The sequence below is a fragment of the Mya arenaria genome, chromosome 7 (genome assembly GCF_026914265.1).
Source record: "Mya arenaria isolate MELC-2E11 chromosome 7, ASM2691426v1".
In the NCBI taxonomy this organism is placed as follows: domain Eukaryota; kingdom Metazoa; phylum Mollusca; class Bivalvia; order Myida; family Myidae; genus Mya; species Mya arenaria.
Window position 1 is genome coordinate 21,327,602 of NC_069128.1, and position 22,035 is coordinate 21,349,636.

General features: G+C 36.3%; 1 protein-coding gene across 3 annotated transcripts in view; it reads right to left on the reverse strand.

Annotated features, from left to right (window-relative positions):
• LOC128240854 (low-density lipoprotein receptor-related protein 1-like) overlaps window positions 1-22,035 on the reverse strand; it is a 183,586-nt gene that overhangs the window by 27,001 nt on the left and 134,550 nt on the right. For 2 of the 3 annotated variants that reach the window (XM_052957801.1, XM_052957798.1), the window contains 17 exons: window positions 21,407-21,660; window positions 18,360-18,479; window positions 15,549-15,713; window positions 13,798-13,878; window positions 10,539-10,562; window positions 9,639-9,755; window positions 8,971-9,105; window positions 8,524-8,649; window positions 8,017-8,130; window positions 7,175-7,315; window positions 5,885-6,019; window positions 5,571-5,690; window positions 4,843-5,022; window positions 4,423-4,496; window positions 4,025-4,243; window positions 3,272-3,456; window positions 291-511 (listed from right to left, as the gene is read on the reverse strand). In XM_052957801.1, coding sequence (XP_052813761.1) covers window positions 291-511; window positions 3,272-3,456; window positions 4,025-4,243; window positions 4,423-4,496; window positions 4,843-5,022; window positions 5,571-5,690; window positions 5,885-6,019; window positions 7,175-7,315; window positions 8,017-8,130; window positions 8,524-8,649; window positions 8,971-9,105; window positions 9,639-9,755; window positions 10,539-10,562; window positions 13,798-13,878; window positions 15,549-15,713; window positions 18,360-18,479; window positions 21,407-21,660 — 2,411 coding nt within the window. The remainder of the gene's footprint in view (window positions 1-290; window positions 512-3,271; window positions 3,457-4,024; window positions 4,244-4,422; window positions 4,497-4,842; window positions 5,023-5,570; window positions 5,691-5,884; window positions 6,020-7,174; window positions 7,316-8,016; window positions 8,131-8,523; window positions 8,650-8,970; window positions 9,106-9,638; window positions 9,756-10,538; window positions 10,563-13,797; window positions 13,879-15,548; window positions 15,714-18,359; window positions 18,480-21,406; window positions 21,661-22,035) is intronic. The other variant, XM_052957800.1, reaches the window with a different exon arrangement.

Here is a 22,035-nt window from a genome sequence, read left to right on the forward strand (position 1 = left end):
AAGCCCACAACCTCTTAGATGCAAGGCAGACATATTGTACACTTATAATATAAATATGACATATGAATGGTTTGCACACTAAATTTCTACAAACAAAATATATGAAATATTGCAGATTACTTACTCAGTGATATTGATTTTTACTCAAAAACAACCTCGCGAAAAATAAGGCAATCTACAGTGACATAAGCAAAGATTTTGACATGGCAGAATTTGGATACAACCACAAATTTAAATATCACTCACACAAATTCAACCTTGCAATACTGAACAATTATATTTCTACTTACTTTGAAATGATCTAACCAGCGTCCTATCCTCTCCCCCATATCTAATGGCCTCAACTGTCCTCAGTTTGCTATCAGCAAAGTACACGCGCATGCTGTGGTAGTCAACAACGATGCCTCGTGGAGAAATGAGCTTATCTTCCACGATAACTTTCATATCTGTGCCATCCAGGTTTGCCGAAAACACCTTCGGTGGATTTCCATAGTCAGTGAAGAATATTTTGCTGAAAGATGAAATGTAAGAAATTTCATTTACAATATTAATAATTTTCATTATTATTTATAATGACTTTGAATCTGTTAAAACCAATGCCAACGCTTGATTGTTTTAGTTTTATATTCAAAAGAGACATTACTCAATTATATAAGCTGGCTGTATGGGCCTTGATAGAGACATAACTGAAAAATAGTTAAGTATCTTATGTATTTAATATCACTGCAACATTCATACCAAGTTTCATGTGAATATCTTTTACTATTTTTGCATATTAAAATGGTACTTTTTGCATTAGTGCACTGAATACAAATTTAATATTGTTCTTTATGAAACAGAAAATTCATATAAAAGTAAGACTTTTCTATAATGCACTATCATTCAGGGACGTCTTCAGTCAGAGAACAGTGTGTGTATACCACGTGATAAATTGCGTCATAAATGCTACGTCGGAAGGCAATATTTTGCTTCTGATGAAGACTTTAAACAAAAATAACTTCACTATTTCTTCACCATTTTAAATGAAATATAGCACAATCTATGCCACTCACGGAGCCCCGCCTTCGGTCTTTTAAAAGAGTTTGATTGAGATTTGTTTTTTAAAACACTTCGACAAACCTTTTCACAATATGGCCGTCTGATGGAGCACTGTCAAAACATTATTTTGAAAACAGGTTTATCAAAGTGTTTGATGAAACTAACCATTTTATCAAACTTCTGTAATAACACGAGGGCGGGGCTCTGTAAGCGGCATAGACTGCCCTTTGTTTTATTTAAATTGGTGTAGTTAAAGAAAAGTTATCTTTGATTTAGGTAAAGTGTTGCCTTCCGACATAGCATATATGACGTAATCTATCACGTGGTATACACACACTGGAGAATGATGCTCACCACTCAAATGTGCAAGCTTATATGTAAATTCACTGTTTGTTCAGCAATATTTCAGAAAATGGATCAATATTAATAAAATAACATATTCAACAATGACTTACTAACTTTGTCAAGATGATTACATTAAAGATGTTACCAGGTATATAAAATTTTAAAATTTCTAAACTCAGACACAAGATCATTAGTCTACAGACTTGCCCCCTGTTCACTTAAAAGGCATGTTCATTATGATTAAGTTTCAAATATTAACATTACAGTTCAAGTGTTAAAAATTGTATATATATTATACAAAACATCCCGCACCATTTTATGTTCACTTACCGTATTATATCATGTATAGGACGCTAGCATAGATAGGACGCAGGCAAAATAATAGTTGAAAAAACGGGTAAAAACCCTTAATATATAAGATAGGACGCAGTGGAAAAATGTCAAAATCGGAGCCGAAAAATTGAGGTTGTTAAGTATTTATAACATATATTGAAGTAAAAAACAAACAAAAAATTGTATATATATATATATATATATATATATATATATATAGGCATAATTCTATAACTGTATTGTGTATTTCGATAATTATCGTCGTATTTCGGTAATTTAGCGTACACAACAATGATATGTCTTGACATTTTGAGAACATATTACAAATGCCGTAATATTCCCGACACACCTTCTGACTGACAGTCAACCGTTGCATCCGTTGCAATAGTCCCCACATGCCTTCTGAATAACAGTCAACCGTTGCATCCGTTGCAATAGTCCCCACATGCCTTCTGAATAACAGTCAACCGTTGCATCCGTTGCAATAGTCCCCACATGCCTTCTGAATAACAGTCAACCGTTGCAACCGTTGCAATCGCAACTGTGTATTGTCAAAACTTATGATTGTTTTGTTAAGGCGTGTCGCTGCGCGGATTAAAGCATGTCGGCATAATTAATGCGTGTCAGTAATTAGCCTTGCCAGTGGAAGGCACGTCGGGTAAAGTGCGAACAAACAACCATACGGTATTACCATCGCAATAGTTTGTTCTATTGATGTATTTCTAATGACAGACAGCGGGTGTTTTTCACACCTTCGCACATTTGAAAAGATTTGATATTTTCGACCTCAAAAGGACTTGGAAAAAAATGGGAAAAACAGATGAAATTCTAATAGCATAGAAAGGACGCAGGCAATTTTTAAGACGAGAAATGGGGGTAAAAAAGTGCGTCCTATGCATGATATAATACGGTAAATATGATTTGATACCAGTGTTCACTGGAAGGTTCAGGTAAATCTTGTATGATGTTGTACCATAGGCTGTTGTGCTTTCTAGAAACACATGCTTTGCATGGAATATCGCTTTCATCATGTCTCAAGAGTTTCTTACATTGAGGCAATTGCAAATAGTTTATGTTAAGGTACCCAACAATAATTGATTTTTTTTCTATGGATAAAAGAGGTCTTGCCTAGTTTAACATTTTCAGACTGTTTTCAAGGTGGGTGACAGTAAATGGAAACAACTTCATATTTCAGGATGTCTTTTAACACAACAATGCTTGCCATCAATAGACACACCTACTTTTACATTTATAATATATAATTTTATATATGTTTTAGCTAATACAATCTTGATCTCACCCCCTCAAAAGCAATCCCAAGCTAACCTTAATCAACACATAAGCTACCTACACACCAAGTTTCATCACTATCCAGCAGTCCTAACTTAAGTTATTGGGCAGAAATAAATCTTTAATGCTGGCCCATCTGACTCTCACCCTATTGACATCCTCATTCTTATAACCTGTTTTTTTCATTGAAAACGTGATTCAAAACAAGGCAAAAGCAAAACCAAGACAAAGTAATAATGCTGTTAAACTGACGTGAATTTCTTACCCAATAACAGGATCAACAGCGATGCCAAAGGGCCTGTTCAGCCCTTTATCTATGATGGTCACTTTCTTAGCGCTGGCAGAACCGTCTCCATAGTGCAGCATAGATATTGTTGCCTTAGAAATGTCCGTCCAGTAAAGATTCTTTCCAAGCCAATCAACAGCTATCGCTTGGGGATCCTCCATGTCCTTGCGGTGAAATAAAACAAAATTAATACAACTGAATATTGCAGTAAGTAAACTAAGCTATCAGTTACATAAATATGTCCATTGTGGATGCTATATGTTTAAGTATCATACACAACAACAGTAACGAATATAAATAAAGGTATCATTGGAAACAAAGTATGCTACACTTCAGGGTACAAATTCAGAATAGAAAGCAGAAATAAAAACAAGAGTGCCAACTGTCACAAAATACCCCCATCCTAATTTTAGGACACCAAATTTGGTGACAAGTGCATGTTAAGACAGTTTTTGCCAATTCAAGGGTCATAACCCTGGAGTGACTGAGCTAACATTGCTGGTTATCAAACCTGACCAAGATAAGCGGCTCATACACATACTAACCAAAAAGCTTCTAAAGCAATTGATCAGACAATAACAATCTACGGTAATTTCTATAATTAAAGGGCAATAACTTGAGCCATCTGGCTGGTTATCAAACTTATCTAAGATATTATACCAGTTCACATTCCATTTGGGGATGAGTGAAAGTTTAAAAGTTTTTTACGAGAATAATTCAATGTAGCCTTACCTGAACCAGGGTAGGTAATTTATTGTTTGAATCAGCTTCTCGCTTTTTCTTGCCATTGTTATTTCCCTTTGTATTGAGCTTGTGCACTATCCGAGAGATTTTGTTAACCCCGTCTTGTCGATGAAGACTCAGAAGCAAGAGCTCATTTTCTGATGTGGCGTCAACATCAAGAGAGATAATTTTTCCCAATTTAAAGGTTGGATCATCTGAGAGCTTAAACTGAAAATAGAAGAAAATCATCTGCAAATAAACAGTAGCCTATTGTGTTTACAAAAGAGATTGGTGGTGTGGCAATACTGAGCTTCGCAACAACATCAAGTCTGGAAAACATTTTCCATAAAGGCATTGGCATTTACATAATTTCATGAAGATGGCCTAGCAAACACTACAAAACATACCCTTGTCTGGGGTGAGTGTGGGTTCTGTATATACACATTTTCTTCTGCAGTAATCAACAGCTTGGGCAGATCACCTGAAGGTTAAACACAACTATCAGCTGGTACAAATCAGTTAAACACAACTTTTAGCTCTGGAGAAATCATTAAAATACAACTTTTAGCTTTGGTTACGGCTATCACCAATCATTTAAAGATACAGCACAATTTTCAGCTTGTCTTATGTTTACAGTCGAACCCCATTGGCTCAAAATTCCAGCGACTGTTGAAAATACCTCAAGCCTCGTAAAACAATTGGTACTTTACTCAAGTTTGAGCAAATAAGGAATTGGAGTCAAGCAAGCTCAAGCTTTAAAAATAAACAATTCCTTATCTACAACGATTTGAAATTCAAAATATAACAAATGCATAACACAGACAAACCTTTCGACTTGCAGTAGACACGAGTGGTATTGTCAGCTGAATTTTCCCGTCTTTCCTCGACAAAATTTGACTCACACCAACACTTGAAGCCAAATTCAGCTTCATGTTGACCTTTTACAACGTTGTGGTGTGTTGAACAAAGCTGATCGCATGTATCTAACCGAACACACGGATCATTGGCTGAAATTTCAATGTTAAAACTGATTTTCATTTTGCATTAACTGGTCAACATTATCACATCATTATATATTTGATTGCTGCACTTTAACTGGACTGGACCTAGGAGTCTAGGAGTTAAATCTTGTTTTATCATGTGGTATTTTCTTTTTAAATGCCAAAATAAATGGTTTTAACTTTAGAAGAAGGGATCGGTAACCAACCTGAAAAGATATCTGTGCTATTTAAACATGCTCTTTATAAACTATGCTATATTCCGAATGCACACATATACTGTCATTTTCTTTTAAATGTTTAATGTTGTGTAATAAAGTATAATAACAAATTAATTGTCATTTGTTAAACAATAATTCAACAAACATGTTTATGAAAGATCACTCAAAGTGAATGTATCCTATTGGTAACATGTAACCGACATTGCAATCTTCATGACTTAATACTGCACGGCATCTAAACCTCACGAACGCTGTCATTTTCTGAAAATTGTTAATCTGAAATAATGCTATTTTGAAATAAATTTTTGGGTCCCTACGATTTCAAAAAAAACTTACGTATGCATTGAACACCATCGGAGGCCACACGATATGCTGGTGGACATGTGCAGACTATTCGCTGTTCAGTTTTGTTCACAATACACGATCCTTGACACTTGTGGTCATCAGGGCATTTATCTAGAAGTTTACAGAAACATTTCAAGAAGAAGCAATAACCTGTTTGTGTGAATCTTCACGTTGATATATTTATTTCTTGTTGTTTACAATCATCTTCCCACTGATAATGACAAATGGCATTAGCTTCAAATGTAGATGTACATGTATGCAAAGACTTACAAAGAATTATAATCCCCCACAACATGAATCATTACCTCGGTCATTAATAAAACATTTGATTTCATCATCGCCGCCATCGCAATCAGGCCTCATGTCACAAACTTGGCTACGGTAAATGCACTTTCGCTTGTTAGCACATCTGTACTGATTAGGGGCGCAGGATTCAATCACTGAAATTCAGGGAAGAAACAATAATTACTGATTCAATTTGATTTATCAATATTGTAATACTTAAGTAATTTGTTTGTTGTTTTGTGGTGTTTTATGTCTGTTCGTCCGGCCTTGATTCCTGTGCCTTACAATCATTAAGTTAATTAAATTCCATCGATTAGTTCTCAAGTAGTGCTTCGGACGGATGGGAAAAAGTGTTCGAGATAGGAAAAATGTAATAAGGGGAAAAAAACTCTGTAATTTACTATAAAGAGTTACAATTTTTGCTCACTGCACTTTCTCTTAATATCTTACCATTGTATGAAATCCATTGAGTAGTTTTCAATTATTGTCCTAACAAAAGATTGACAACAAAAAGACACAACAAAAGGCAAAACCCCTGTAATACGCTAATATAGTTTTGATTCTTGTACTCTCATTATGTTCTATCAGTGTATTAAGTTTAATTCAATCCCAAAGTATTCAAGTTTTGCTCCAATTAAGGAAAATTGCAACACAAAAATTGACACTCCAATGTACCTCCTTCAAGCTGTGTTTGTTGAGGGCAAAACTATAAACTAAACTAGAGCTGTCACAGGAGTGACGAATACCCCCAAATGCCCCCTGGACACAGGAATGGCAAACTATTCCTTTGAAAAGAGGCCATAACTCCCAAGGTTACTGCACACTGCATCTTCTTTTATCAGGCATGTATTGTTTTATTTAAATCTGTTGAGTAATTTAGAAGTTACACTGCTGACAAGAAAAACTAGCCTTTCATGAGTTATCGTCCGGAAACCGTTTTTCTATTTTTAGTAACAGTGACCATGACCTTGGCCCCACCAGCCCCAATATCGAACTTGACCTGTATCTTCTGATGTTACACCTGTGTACCAAAAATTGTTCAAATCTGTCAAGCCTTTCATGAGTTATCGTCCGGAAACCGTTTTTCTATTTTTAGTAACAGTGACCTTGACCTTGGTCCCACCAGCCCCAATATCGAACTTGACCTGTATCTTCTGATGTTACACCTGTGTACCAAAAATTGTTCATGAGTTATCGTTCGGAAACCATGAAAACCGACAGACCGACTGACAGACAGACAGACCGACCGACCGACAAGCTCACTCCTATATACCCCCTCAAACTTCGTTTGTGGGGGTATAATGACTTACAGCACAGAGAATCAGCCTCATCATGCCATTTTGTCGTGCTGTCTTTCACTTGACAATCTTTGGTCCCATCACACTTCTTGTATGGGGGGAGACATGTATTGTCCATACATCGGAACCAGAATGGAGGGCATGCCACCTTGTCTGAAAAAATAGGTCAGTCCACAACATTTGAGTGTTTGAATATATTTGGAATAAATAGTTAACAAAGATAAGCGCTTTTTTAAATGCTTAACCCAGCCTTGAAATACAATCTAGTCACAGATCTTGCGAAAAACATTGGTTCAATAGTTCTGACCAGTAACTCAGTCTCAGTCAGACTTAAATTATAAGGGGTTCTCTTTCAGACTGACAGTTGCGATAAGCATTGGCCTGTTTTAACAGACATTTCAAAATGTTCCAAACTCTTAATAAAAATAAAAATAAGAAGCCGGTACTGTTTCAGTAGGAATAATACACACTGTCACAAAATGGCCTAATCACAATTTTTATTACGAGTCAGCGCAGGAATGTGTAAAAATGACGATGTTTTAGTTTTAATCTGACAATTTTTTTTTTGACTGACAAAATTTCAGAGGCTGTCGAAACCGAATGACTGACAATTTGCAATGTCTGTAGCCCTATCAACAATCACAGCATATTCCGGTTAAATAGCAATCTTGTGTGATATTGTCAAATAATATGGGGTTCTAACAGGTTATAACAGGGTGAAACAGCTATTCAGATTCAAAATCATCGAAAATGATTAAGTTGGCATTTAGATGTGACACAGAAACGAGAGCTGTGTATAGCTATAGAATTCGTGGACATAAAAAAAGTGTAACAAGGTAACCAAGGCAACTTACCACAATCCATCTCATCCTTCCCGTCAGAGCAGTCGGGTTCTCCATCACATCGCCATGACAACTGTATACATTTACTGTCCGCCTCACACATGTATTCCCACTCCTTACATACGCCTGAAAAATAGTCCATTATTAATATTCTCACTTTCTGCAAAACTTCATCCCATTGAAAAAATAATCCGCTCTGCTCATTCTTGTTTTTGTTTTAGTAGTCAAGGGGCGTTACACAATAATTATAATTAAAACCCGATAAATGCCCCTTGCTATACAAGCACTTTGTCTCTTGCAACATGTGTACCAGGTTTCATAAGAATGTCTAGTATGGTTGTTGATGCATGGCGCATGCCAAGTTTTTACACTACAATGCTCACGATGAAATAACCAAGGTTATAATAATACCTCATTTCTTCTTTGAAAAGCTGAATAATCTTAATTTTAATGAATTACTGAATTTGTCAAAAATAATTAAAGACCAAAATTATTTATAATTCATAACGGGCCACTTACTATGCTCATGACATTTGTCCTCATCAGAGCCATCGGAGCAATCACGTTCCCCATCACATCGCCATGATGATGGAACACATGTGCGACTCGTGGTACATATGAACTGGTCAGGGTCACATGTCGGTCCTATAAGACAATGTTTTTAATTCATTCTGATTAAACATGTATAATAAGCTGGGAAAAAAAGAGAATACTCTCCCAGAGTGATTCCACTTTGACAACAGTACTGGAATGCATTTTTTCTAATTATCGTTACATTCAGGCATTTAATTTATTTTGTTATGTTTCCCTTCCTATATAAAATGAGAAATGGATCAAGATTTTAAAATACTTTTATTGCAATTTACCCACTAATTGCTATCAATAATATTACAATTAAATTGACTTATTCTCCAAAATAGGACAATCAATGAAATTTTTCGAAAAAGGTAAAATAGCTGTATTTACTGGTGGCATGACACACATCATCGCTTTCGTCAGCACCATCAGAACAGTCAGCTTTTCCATCACACTTGGCTAAGTTAGGGATACAACGATTTCCAGACGGGCAGAGAAATTCTGAGTCAGAACAGTTCTTGGCAGCTGTGAATAGAATTAACAGGTATAAGAAATGTAACATTCTAGACTGTATAAAATAGCTCTCATTGTCGAGATACACTATGCTTATAAACTATAGTTTCTTTAAGTTCAATTGTGATGAAAACTGAGAGCTTATAGACTTATGCTTGAGTTTGTTTCTTGGGTAGAAACTTATACTGATGTCCCTTTACAGAGGCCATGAATAACAAACCTCATCCCACGAACCTATTGGGTAAGAGGCATACAGCTAAACCAGACCATCCAGATATGAATTATGCCCAATACACACACACAAAATAAACAGAGTTCATTTTAAATGAGTCGACTTTTCACTTACTAAGTAGAAAATAAAACAATATCAAACGTATAATAAAGAAATCATCAAATCGAACCAAGGAAATGTTAAGAAAGAAGCTGAAATTCATACACTTTATACCCAATATTTGTTTCTGTGTTTATTTTCAGCTAAAGCCTGTCTTGCACATGAGCTTCACTAACTTGTCTTACATTATATAACATTTATAAGCATCCCTTACTGCAGTTATATTCATCTGAGCCATCTGAACAATCGTTGTCATCATCACATCTCCAACGTTGTGGGATGCAGTGTTGGTTTGTACACAAGAAATGGTTTGGTTCACAAGTTTTCTTCTCTGAAACAGACAACAGATATTATCAGATTTCCATTGTGAAAATAGAGCCCAAACAGAGCCCACGCCGCCAGATAGAACAGTACCTCTGTTTACATGTTCCCTACAGAAAAACAGAAATGATTACATGTTGTCAATTGTTTTCCAGAATCCGTGCCTTTCATATATTTAACCAATTACGAGCAAAGTAGGTGGATACAAAAAGTTCAGCGTTTGAAAGGTTGAAAAGTTTCATTAGCATTACTGGACAATTATTAAAGCCAGGGTAATGGGCCTTAAGCTACAAACAGCTAGTGATGACAAAGGTTAGTTTTATAGTAATTTTGAAACAAAACAGGCAAGCTAAAAATGTTCGAATTCATAACAGAAAAGAGAAGTATTCTTACAGACCCTTATTGTTTAGTGCGCTAGAATTTATGGTACAAAAGCAAATCTCAAGATAAAAAGATTGATGTGAGGATTATTCATTTTTTCTTGCTACTTCAGTTAAACAAGCTCCAAAGTCAGAGTAGACACACATTAGTCCCAAAACCTGCAGAAAAAAATGTTAAAATCTTATTCAGAAAAGAGGTCCTACAATTTGCAGGACATCATCAATATTCCTCCCTATTGCTCAACCGAACAAAGACAAGAAGGTATTTTGATAGACTGTTTTCAGCAATGAATCTAGGAGAAAGAAAGAGAATTAAGACCACATCTAACCTTATACAGTAGGCAGTGGAAATTAACTGGCACAATATGCCAACAGTTTTTGTCTGCATCACTTGCTCAATGTTCTACTTTTACCTGATGTAGAATTCCAGTAACCATCTAAAATGGATAACAAGTCATTGAAGGTCAGTCATGTCAGGACTTTAAAGTCCAAAAGCCCCAACTTACTCTGTCCAAGGCATGCATGATATTCAACTGGTTCTTAAAGTAAATGTTCACATTATCAGTTGGAATATTATCAATATAAAATATGAAATTAATAGGGGTCATCTACTGGTCAGGCCTAGGTAAGGTTTGATGACCATAGGTGCAGGCATTGTTGAGTTATCACTCGGACAACCTTTTCACATTCAAGGTCAATGTGACCTTGACGTTTGACCGTAAAATCAATAGGGGTTATCTACTGGTCAGGGCCAGCCTCCATGTTAGGTTTGATGACCATAGATCCAGGCATTGTTTAGTCATCACTAGGAGAAGCTGTCAACCTTTACACGCTTAAAGGGGCAACAGGACTATATAAACCTCCAGTTGGCGCTGGGGCAAGCTTTTGTATAATTTTATGCATGTTTCACATCAGGGAAACTTTTTCCAAATTTATGCAATGCTTACAAAAAGTTGAGACATGAAACTTTGCAGGCATGTAGAATGAAAGTTAAACAAATAAAAAAAATGCTTAATTTGTTTTTGAAACATTACTAGAAACATGACTTTGAGAAAAAAATCCACCTGTCAGATTGAAAATTTGAATTTGCCGGGGGAGTGGCTAATTGGTGTTCTGGGGGTTATGAACTCTCTGTTGTAAACATTACCACGTGCTGGTTTTTACATCCCTAGCAGCTTGCTTGTAGCAGACGACATGCCTCACTATCAAATACTGCAGTACCAAAAGTGAACAAACCTTGATAAGTTTTTATTTTGAAGCGTTACGTAATAAATAAGTCTGGTGAATCTTTCCCAGGTTTAAATATGTTACATTTGTCGTTTTAAAAAAAATAATTATGAACCTCATTGCTTAAATGTTAGTTGCTCCTTCGCTTTTCTATCAAAAGCTTTGTCATCATTACAAATGTTTATGTCCCAGCCAGGTAAAGTGAATATCTCCAATTGTTCTTCAGTCATGTAAACTATTTATATATGTCCTAATTATTTTTTTGTTCCATATTTTGAGTCTTCTTATTCTGCCCAAAGTTACAATAAGCCACTCCCCATTTACTCGCTGCCAGCTGCCAAGGCAGCGAATGTTGCCCCTTTAAGGTCACTGTGACCTGATTACCCCAAAATCAAAAGGGGTCATCTATTGGTCAAGCCAAAATTTATGTCAAGTTTGATGACCATAGGTCCAGGAATTGTGGAGTTATCACTGGGACAAGCTTTGGTATACCAACCTACCAACCGACATGTGCAAAACAATATACCCCTTCTCTTCCAAAGGGGGCATAACAAGAGGCTCATGAGGGCCTGTGCTCTACTGATTTGCTTAATTTGGTCACTTTTTGTATCCAGATGAGAAGACATTTGTAAGCAATTGAAGTTAAAAAGTTACAAATACTTAAATAATTTTGTGGAACATGAAAAGTCAGTCTGGCACAGCCATCAATCTTATCCAAGTCTCTGGCTTGGTGGTCAAGTATGTTATCTACTATTCTACCACAACATTATGCCATTTTTGCGCAATTTGACGTTTAAACCTCAGATGAATCAACCTTGTAGTAGGTTAAGACACTTTATTGACCGTTTCAAAATAGGCGGTAAGGCTAATAACAGATCTTTTTAAAATGTGGCACATGGAATATGTGACTGTACGGTTAGTGGTGAAATTCAACTGGCTGGATCAAGTAACAAATTATGTAAAACAATACATAAAACTCCTGCTTTTAAAAGCAATTTCAAACTATGAAATACAAAAAAATTGGTGACAATGCCAATGGCAAAAAAATCTGGAAAGAATTTGGTCTAACAAGAGCCGTCATAAGACAGCACGCTCGACTACGCCGCTTTGACTTAGAATACAATAACGATGTAATAATACCAAGTTTGGTCTCTTTATGTCAAACCTAACTAAAATTATTCGATACATAAGGTGACTTTGATGCTGCCCTCCCACCAGCCCGCCCAAACAATGACACAAGTCATTAAAATAACTTGATTTCCCATTATGAAAATGTGGTTAAGAATATACAAATATGCCTTTCAAATGAAAAAAAAAAAAAAAAAAAAAAAAATCAAGGACCATAATTTGTATTTAGGCTTAAAACAGAGTTATGTTTCTTGTTGTAAGATGGTCGTAAATAATTTTGAATTTTATTAAGTGCATTTAATGAAAGGTATAGAAGTCTTTTTATTAAAATCCCAACTTGCCCTTTACTTTTACTTGCCTAAAACTTTAACCTAAGTCGATCAGGAGCCAGAACTTGTATTAAGGATATGAAGTTATGTAACCTCATTGGGTGATGGTCCTGAACAATTGTGTGAAGTGTTAAGTCAATTGAATGAAGGGTATAGAAGTTATTAAACAATATCCCAACCTGCTCTAAAACTTTAACCTAAGTTCCATAGTCAATCAGGGGCCATAATTTGTATAAAAGATAATATGGAGTTATCTAACCTCATTATGGGATGGCTCTGAACATCTGTGTGAAGTATTAAGTCAATTGAATGAATGGTATTGGAGTTTTAAGTGAAAATCCCAACTTGCCCTAAAACTTTAACCTGCCCTAAAACTTTAACCTAAGTCAATCAGTGGCCATAACTTGTATTTAGGATAATATGGAGTTATGTAACCTCATTGTGTGATGGTCCTGAACAACTGTGTGAAGTATTAAGTCAATTGAACAAAGTATATAGAAGTTATTAATAAATATTCAAACTTGCCCTAAAACTTTAACTTAAGTTCCATAGTCAATCAGGGGCCATAATCTGTGTAAAGAATAATATGGAGTTATCTAACCTCATCATGTGATGGCCCTGAACAACTGCGTGAAGTATTAAGTCAATTGAATGTAGGGTATTGGACTTGTAAGTGAAAATCCCAACTTGCCCTAAAACTTTAACCGGACGCCGACACCGGGGCAAGTAGTATAGCCCACCTATTCTTCCAATAGTCGAGCTAATAAAATTTGGTTTGGGATGGTAAAAGTTTCAATTTACCAAACTGACCGGCATGAACATTTCTGAGGATGTTTGCGTAGTCTGATTTTTAAAATGCATCTGTTTAAAACATGATAGTATGAGCATTGGAATATTGTCATCCTTAAAGTAACCAATCCTACAATACAGGTAAAATTGCACTATACAGGTAAACAGGTAAAGTAAATCTAAAACAGGTAAACATTACCACACTGGTTCTCATCTGTGTTATCCTCCGGGCCACAGTCCGCTTCACCGTCACATTCCCACGCCTTCGGAATACACTTGTCTGCAAAATACAGTGTCATTAGTAAGTGCTCAAGTACACCATTAATAAGTGCTGATATACAATGCCATTGATGAGAGCTGAAATACAACTTCATTGCCAACAGCTGAAATACAACGTGCCAACAGCTGAAATACAACGTGCCAACAGCTGAAATACAACGTCATTGAAAACAGCTGAAATACAATGTCATTGCCAACAGCTGAAATACAACGTCATTGAAAACAGCTGAAATACAATGTCATTGCCAACAGCTGAAATACAACGTGCCAACAGCTGAAATACAATGTCATTGCCAACAGCTGAAATACAACGTGCCAACAGCTGAAATATAACGTCATTGTCAACAGCTGAAATACAACGTCATTGTCAACAGCTGAAATACAACGTCATTGAAAACAGCTGAAATACAACGTCATTGTCAACAGCTGAAATACAACGTGTCAACAGCTGAAATACAACGTCATTGTCAACAGCTGAAATACAACGTCATTGTCAACAGCTGAAATACAACGTCATTGAAAACAGCTGAAATACAACGTCATTGAAAACAGCTGAAATACAACGTGCCAACAGCTGAAATACAACGTGCCAACAGCTGAAATACAACGTGCCAACAGCTGAAATACAACGTGCCAACAGCTGAAATACAACGTCATTGAAAACAGCTGAAATACAACGTGCCAACAGCTGAAATACAACGTGCCAACAGCTGAAATACAACGTGCCAACAGCTGAAATACAACGTGCCAACAGCTGAAATACAACGTCATTGAAAACAGCTGAAATACAACGTGCCAACAGCTGAAATATAACGTCATTGAAAACAGCTGAAATACAACGTGCCAACAGCTGAAATACAACGTCATTGAAAACAGCTGAAATACAACGAGCCAACAGCTGAAATACAATGTGCCAACAGCCGAAATATAACGTCATTGCCAACAGCTGAAATACAACGTGCCAACAGCTGAAATATAACGTCATTGAAAACAGCTGAAATACAACGTGCCAACAGCTGAAATATAACGTCATTGCCAACAGCTGAAATACAACGTGCCAACAGCTGAAATACAACGTCATTGAAAACAGCTGAAATACAACGTGCCAACAGCTGAAATACAACGTCATTGCCAACAGCTGAAATACAACGTGCCAACAGCTGAAATACAACGTCATTGAAAACAGCTGAAATACAGTGCCATTGGACAAATATTTTAGCCAATTTCTGTTCTGAAATTGGTCCAAAGTCGGTACAGACTGACTAATTGTCGAAGCCATGTTTGATAATCATGTGCAACATTAATGAAAACACTTTCTGCAAGGGCAACAATAATGTCACTGATAAGTGATGAAATATGACAATAATTATAAAAGGGCAATAGCTCTGTAATTAGCTGCAATAGTGTTTTGGAGGTATTGTACAGCAGTGTACCTTCTCTCATTCAGCATTTTACTTGCATGATGTTTTATTTAATTTCATCCAGTACTTTCAAAGAAGCTCTGCAATTTGCATAATTAGAACAATTTAATTACCCCATTTTATTTAAATAGCTATTGTTTTGAAATCTGACTTTTCAAAATTGATGTCGCTAGTTTGCACAATTCAAAGGGCCCTGGCTGAATTCATCAAACAGTGAGAGAAACACTGCCCCTTACTGAGCACCACTCACTTGTTTTTGCGCACTTGATGTAACCATCTTTACACTTGCGGGTAGAGCAGTCAAGTTCATCATCGCCTTCACTGCAGTCATTGTCACCGTCACACTGCCACAGGTAGGGGATACAGTTACGTGAGTTCGTACACTTGTACTGGGTGGGCAGGCACTCTTGGTTGGCTAAAAAATAGAAACAGGAAGATGATATTTAGAGATATTAAGATGTAGCTATAAATAGATCCAGGAAGTAGATCAATATACATATTTTGTACAACAGTTGATGATTATTTTGCACCAATCTTCCGTCTTAACATACACATGTCTTATACCTGTTTCCTAAAGCCTGTGATGAAACTTTGCCCTGATACCTCAGTCAAAATTTCCCACAGGTATAAAAAGATGGCCATAGGCCCCCAAAATTGAGAGATATTTGCAGCAGCAGCAGCAGAGCATCTGGAATAGACGCCATGTCATCATAGGGCATATCCCTATCCATCACAGCCTGATAGGGTCGCCCTGTGATTATATTGCAAAATAACAATTACTTTCATACCAGGTGCACAGTAGCAATTAGACATGCAATAGAGCATTTCCATGGGTGCCCTAGGGTAGCCTTAAGGCGGCCAAACGGTGCCCGTATGGTGGCCTTGCAGTATGTGGCACACCCTTAGGGCAATACAAGGCCCACACCTGACTCCACTACACCAGCTGCACCATATCTGTACGGCCTCTGGACAGTCTGCGCCATAAGTGGAGCATATATTCTTGCCGCTACCTTGCGTCTGCCTTGTCTTTTGTCAAAAACCTATGGCCCCTGCAGGGACTGCTTTAGCCACAGTGTTTCTGTCTCCAATTAAAAATAGGCCATGCAGTTACCCAAACATTTGTGACCGACTGTGAGAATGCTGCGTTGGCAATATAATTGCTATTGGCCATAGATATTAAAGACCCCACAACCACCGCAGCAAATGTGACTGAGGCATGAATAACAGTTATATATTATTAAAAATTATAGCCATCAGGCCATCTCTGGTAAGCAATGATTCAATGGACTTAAATGCATCACTACTGATTCACAATGTATTTGGAGAAAAAACTAGAGCTATCACTGAAGGTGATTAATACCCCCGAAAGCCGCCTCTCATTTTGATTTATCATTGTATGAAGTTTTATGAAATTCCATCTAGTAGTTTTCAAGTTACTATGTGGACAAAAGTTTGACAAAAAAACACACAAAAAAAGGCAATAACTCTGTAATTTGTTAAAAGAGTATAATGACTCATGTACACTGAACTTCTTTTCATTGTGCTGTACCATTGTATAAAGTTTTATTACATTCTATCCGGTAGTTTTCAAGCTATGCTCCGGACAAGAATAAAGTAACAAAGGGCAATAACTCTGTAATTGGTTGAAATAGAATTGCGGTTCCTGTACACGGCACTTCCTCTCATTATGATCTATCACTGTATGAAGTTTTATCAAATTCCATCCAATTGTTTTCAAGTTATGTCTGAACAAGAAAAAGTAACAAAGGGCAGTAACTCTGTAATTGGCTGAAATAGAATTGCAGTTCCTGTACACTGCACTTCCTCTCATTATGATCTATTGCTGTATGAAGTTTTATTAGATTCCATCCAATAGTTATCAAGTTATGCTCCGGACAAGAAAAAGTAACAAAGGGCAGTGACTCTGTAATTAGCTGAAATAGAATTGAGATTCCTGTACACTGCACTCCCTCTCTTTATGGTCTATCACTGTATGAAGTTTTATTAAATTCCATCCAGTGGTTTTCAAATTATGCTTTGGACAAGAAAAAAGTAACAAAGGGCAGTAACTCTGTAATTAGCTGAAATAGAGTTATGGTTCTTGTGCACTGCTCTTCCTCTTATTGTGCTTTACCATTGTATGAAGTTCCAATCAATTCCATCCAGTACTTTTTAAGTTATACTCCTGACAAAAATAAGTAACAAAGGGCAATAATAGTAATCAGTAATAGGCAAGAATAGGAGTTATGGTTATTGTACACTGCACTTCCTCCCATTATGCTCTACCATTATATGAAGTTTAATCCAATTCCATTCAGTAGTTTTTAAGTTATACTCCGGACAAGGCAAGGTAAATTGCAACAGACCAACCGACAAACCGACGGACCGGCCGACTGACCGACCGACTCACCACAGGGTGACTTCAATATACCCCCTTCAAACTTCATTTGTCGGGGGTATAAAAACTGAATCATTTACAGATAAAAACTGAAAAGTAGGAAAACTGTGCATTGACAAAATGGGGGGAAAGGATACAAAAGTCCCAGAAATGTGACGAAAAATAGTTTTTAATATGGGCAATCAGAAATTATAACTTCGTTTTTTGTTCTGCTGATGTACTCAATTTCTGACTGCTGATATAGCTAAATCCAACAATCGCTGGGAGTAATGTCCCTTGGAAGTAAAATGTAAACAGACACCTTTTTTCCATTTATTTCTCTATTAAAGCAAATTTTGGCCAGAAATGGACTTCGCAATTTTTTGGCAAAAGCCTAATACTACAGATAAGATGCAAGCATTTTTTTTTTTGATTTCTGGGGGGAAAAAGTGATAAACACAGTGATTTGAGGTATAAAATGATAGGAATGAAATTGAATCTAGAAAGAATAGAAAAATATGAAGAAGTCACAAAGATAAAAACGGATAAAAAATACTGCAAATCACATGTCACTTTTTTTACATTGATTTTGTAAAATGTATATTTAACCTTTTTATAAATTTCCCCACCCAACCTTGAACCTAATACTGATCAATCATTTTATCATGGCAACACGAAACTTACTGCAGTTCCTTTCGTCTGCGCCGTCTGAGCAATCTTGTTTACCGTCACATAGTCGAAAACTGCTTATACACTTTCCGTCCTCTTCACACTTGAACTGGCCAGCAATACAGGGGTATGTGCCTGGAATTAGTGCAACTAGAGCTATCACTGGCTTTTATTAATACCCTTACTACACCATCTTCTTGTAATAAAAGTTTCACCGGGACTATTGTATTCTCCTTGAATGCCCCAAGTCTGTGAGAAGGCATCAATCAAGGCAATACTGTGAAATCATTTATATTTGTTGGCATGAAATTTCGTGGTTTGCCGAAAAAATACAATTTCGTGGGTACTTGAATTCGTGGTTTTTCATTTTTGAAAAAAATAATCGAATATGCGATCGTCCTCGATCGTCTGCATAATCTCCACGCGCTGGCCCGTGATTTCCGTCTTCTACGTCACACGATTTATGACACTCGCTAAAGTGGTACGAGATGCCAATTAGTGCATATACCCATGTCAATTATCGATTTAATTGGGAATTATGGTCATAAAAGAAGATGTACACTGATCATAAATATAGAAAGGGGAAGCCATTGAATACCAATTAAGAATTTTGCAAACTGTGATAACACTGAAAAGGTGCATATATTTGAGTTAACAAGATCATTTCAATATTTATTCACACGTTTTTGTTTAATAAATATATTGAACGCGTTGTTTTGTACCTTGTAAAGTTGTGTGCTCAGTAACCTCCAATGTGATCGATTAATTAATTCATTAAATAAAAAATCGAGTACTGACACTCATCACGCACATCTTGTTAACATGGAGATTTTCATTAACAGCACACGTTTAAACACGTGCTTCTGTCATTTGGTTCATAAAAACACATTTAATTGATTTGGTTTATTATTTGTTCAAGGCAGATATAATATATTAACAAAACAATGATAGTAAAATATACAGTGAGACAGGTATAATCGCTGTATACTGCGACTGTAACGAATAAACTAGTACGTACATAACATGGCAATTGAAAAAGTGAATAAAGGGTCTATATTTCGTGGGATCTTAAATTCGTGGATCACCCTACCCACGAAAACCACGAACATTAATGCCCCACGAACATTAATGATTTCACAGTAGTCCTTCTATATAGAAATATGGACTATAAGAGAGATGAAGCATGCAATCTTCTTCTACCGGTAAGTGTTTAAATTTCAGAAAATAAAGCTTTTTAACCTCAAAACATATTAAGTTATGGAAAGAAGCAAACAACAAATGGTATAAAAGAGCAGTCACAGACTGCCATATCCCCTGACAAATGACGAACAGTATCAACAGCGCTTTTCGACAAAGAATTACATTAAGACAATGGAAAATAACTAAAAAATACTGCAACCAGATTTTTTGTTCTTTTGCACTGCATATCTCCTAAATGAGATCTACCGTATTATATCATGTATAGGACGCTAGCATAGATAGGACGCAGGCAAAAAAATAGTTGAGAAAACGGGTAAAAACCCTTAATATAAAAGATAGGACGCAGCGGGAAAATGTCAAAATCGGAGCCGAAAAATTGAGGTTGGTAAAGAATTTAATACATATATTGAAGTAAAAAACAAACATTTTTTTTTATATAAGGCATATTTTGATAACTGTCTTGTGTATTTCGATAATTATCGTCGTATTTTGGTAATTTAGCTTACACAACAATGATATATGTCTTGATATTTTGAGAACATTCACGCATATTATAAGACTTATACAAATGCCGTAATAGTCCCGACTGACAGTCAACCGTTGCAATAGTCCCGACATGCCTTCTGAATGACAGTCAACTGTTGCAACGGTTGCAATCGCAACAAAACTGTGTATTGTCAAAACTATTGATTGTTTTGATAAGGCTTGTCGCTGCACGAATTAAAGCATATCGGCATAATTAATGCGTGTCGGTAATTAGCCTTGCCAGCGGGAGGCACATCGGGTTAAGTGCGAACAAACAACCATACGGTATTACCATCGCAATAGTTTGTTCTATTGATGTTTTTCTAATGACAGACAGCGGGTGTTTTTCACACATTCGCACATTTGAAAAGATTTGATAGTGACAATAATGCTACTTTGCGTTATGCACATTCCTTTATTATTTTTTTAAAACAGTAACATAGAACCAAAATGTTTTGTAAAATATCGAAACATTAAAATCATGAACACAATTAATTGATATTTACCTCGTTTCCCGATTTTCCGTTGCCGTTATAACTCAATCCAGTTAAAGTGCTGACTCACATCGAGTTTTTGTGAGTAGCGTCCCTTTTATAAAAAAGTAAACACTCTTGTTTGTTTTCAATTTATTTCTCAATAAATCATTTTAAAGTAAACATTAATGTATTTCTGCGTGTGTTAACTTGCGTGATTTTACCTATGTCAGTTGTTCTCTTCGGTGACGCAGTACAGATACTTACTATTACCGCGTTCTTCCCCGGTCCGATATTTTCGACCTGAAATGGACTTGGAAAAAAACAGATGAAATTCTAATAGCATAGAAAGGACGCAGACAACTTTTAAGACGAGAATTGGGGGTAAAAAAGTGCGTCCTATGCATGATATAATACGGTATATGTATTAGGTTTTATTTGGTTCAATCTCATACTTTTTAATAAATATTCTGGACAGAAAAAGGAACAAGGACAGTTACTCTGTAATTAGCTAAAATAGAGTTAAGGTTCTTGTACATTACACTTCCTGTCATTATGTTCTATCATTGTATGTAGTTAAATTAAATTGCCCCAGACAAGGAGAATTGCAATGGACAGACTGATGGATTGACTGACTTAACAACTGACTGACCTGATCATGGTGACTCCAACATACACCCTTTAAACTTTTGTTTGTTGGGGGTATAAAAATGTCATAATTTCAAAGTATAAAAAGAGCCATAAAACTGACAATATTTCAGCATTAGCTTTAATAAGCAAGCAAATGAATACAACAAACATTTTAAAATCAATATAATTCTAAGAGTGTTATAAAGCATTCAATCCTAAAAACACAACACATACCACAATCATAGATTTTCTCATCGGAGCCATCAGTGCACTGAGGAGTGCCGTCACAGATGTAATTAGGTGAGAAACACTCATTGCTCCCATTGACAGCTCTTGTACACTGGAAGAGCCCGGGCTGTTTACACGTGTATGGAGGGCATACGTCCCCCTTAAGCCTCTCGTCCGATTGGTCTTCACAATCGGGACTTCCGTCGCATTGCCACCAGCCCGGAATACACTTGGAACTGTTTGCACACAGGAACTGGCTCCTGGGTTCATTCAAAATGAGTTATTTAATTTATATTGCAGTGTAAACTGTGCTATTTTTCATAATGGCACCTGAATAAACGTGATATGGTAACGTTTAAGATGCATTGAACTAAATATCTAAGGTCTATATCAAGGGGTGCTAGTGAAAAGGTTCTATCTTCTTCTTTATTAAATGTCACTCAGGACCTTTTCAAATTCACCCCTCGAGAAAATTTTTTGCAACACCATACACCAAACCAATCTTGATAGAACTTGTGTCCTTAGCAGAAACAAACTAAAAATTATTTCTTTTAAAAAAGGCCTGTAACAAAAACTGTTACAAAAGTGTGACAAATGCCCCTAGAATGTACAGATAGCCATAAGTATTTGGGCCT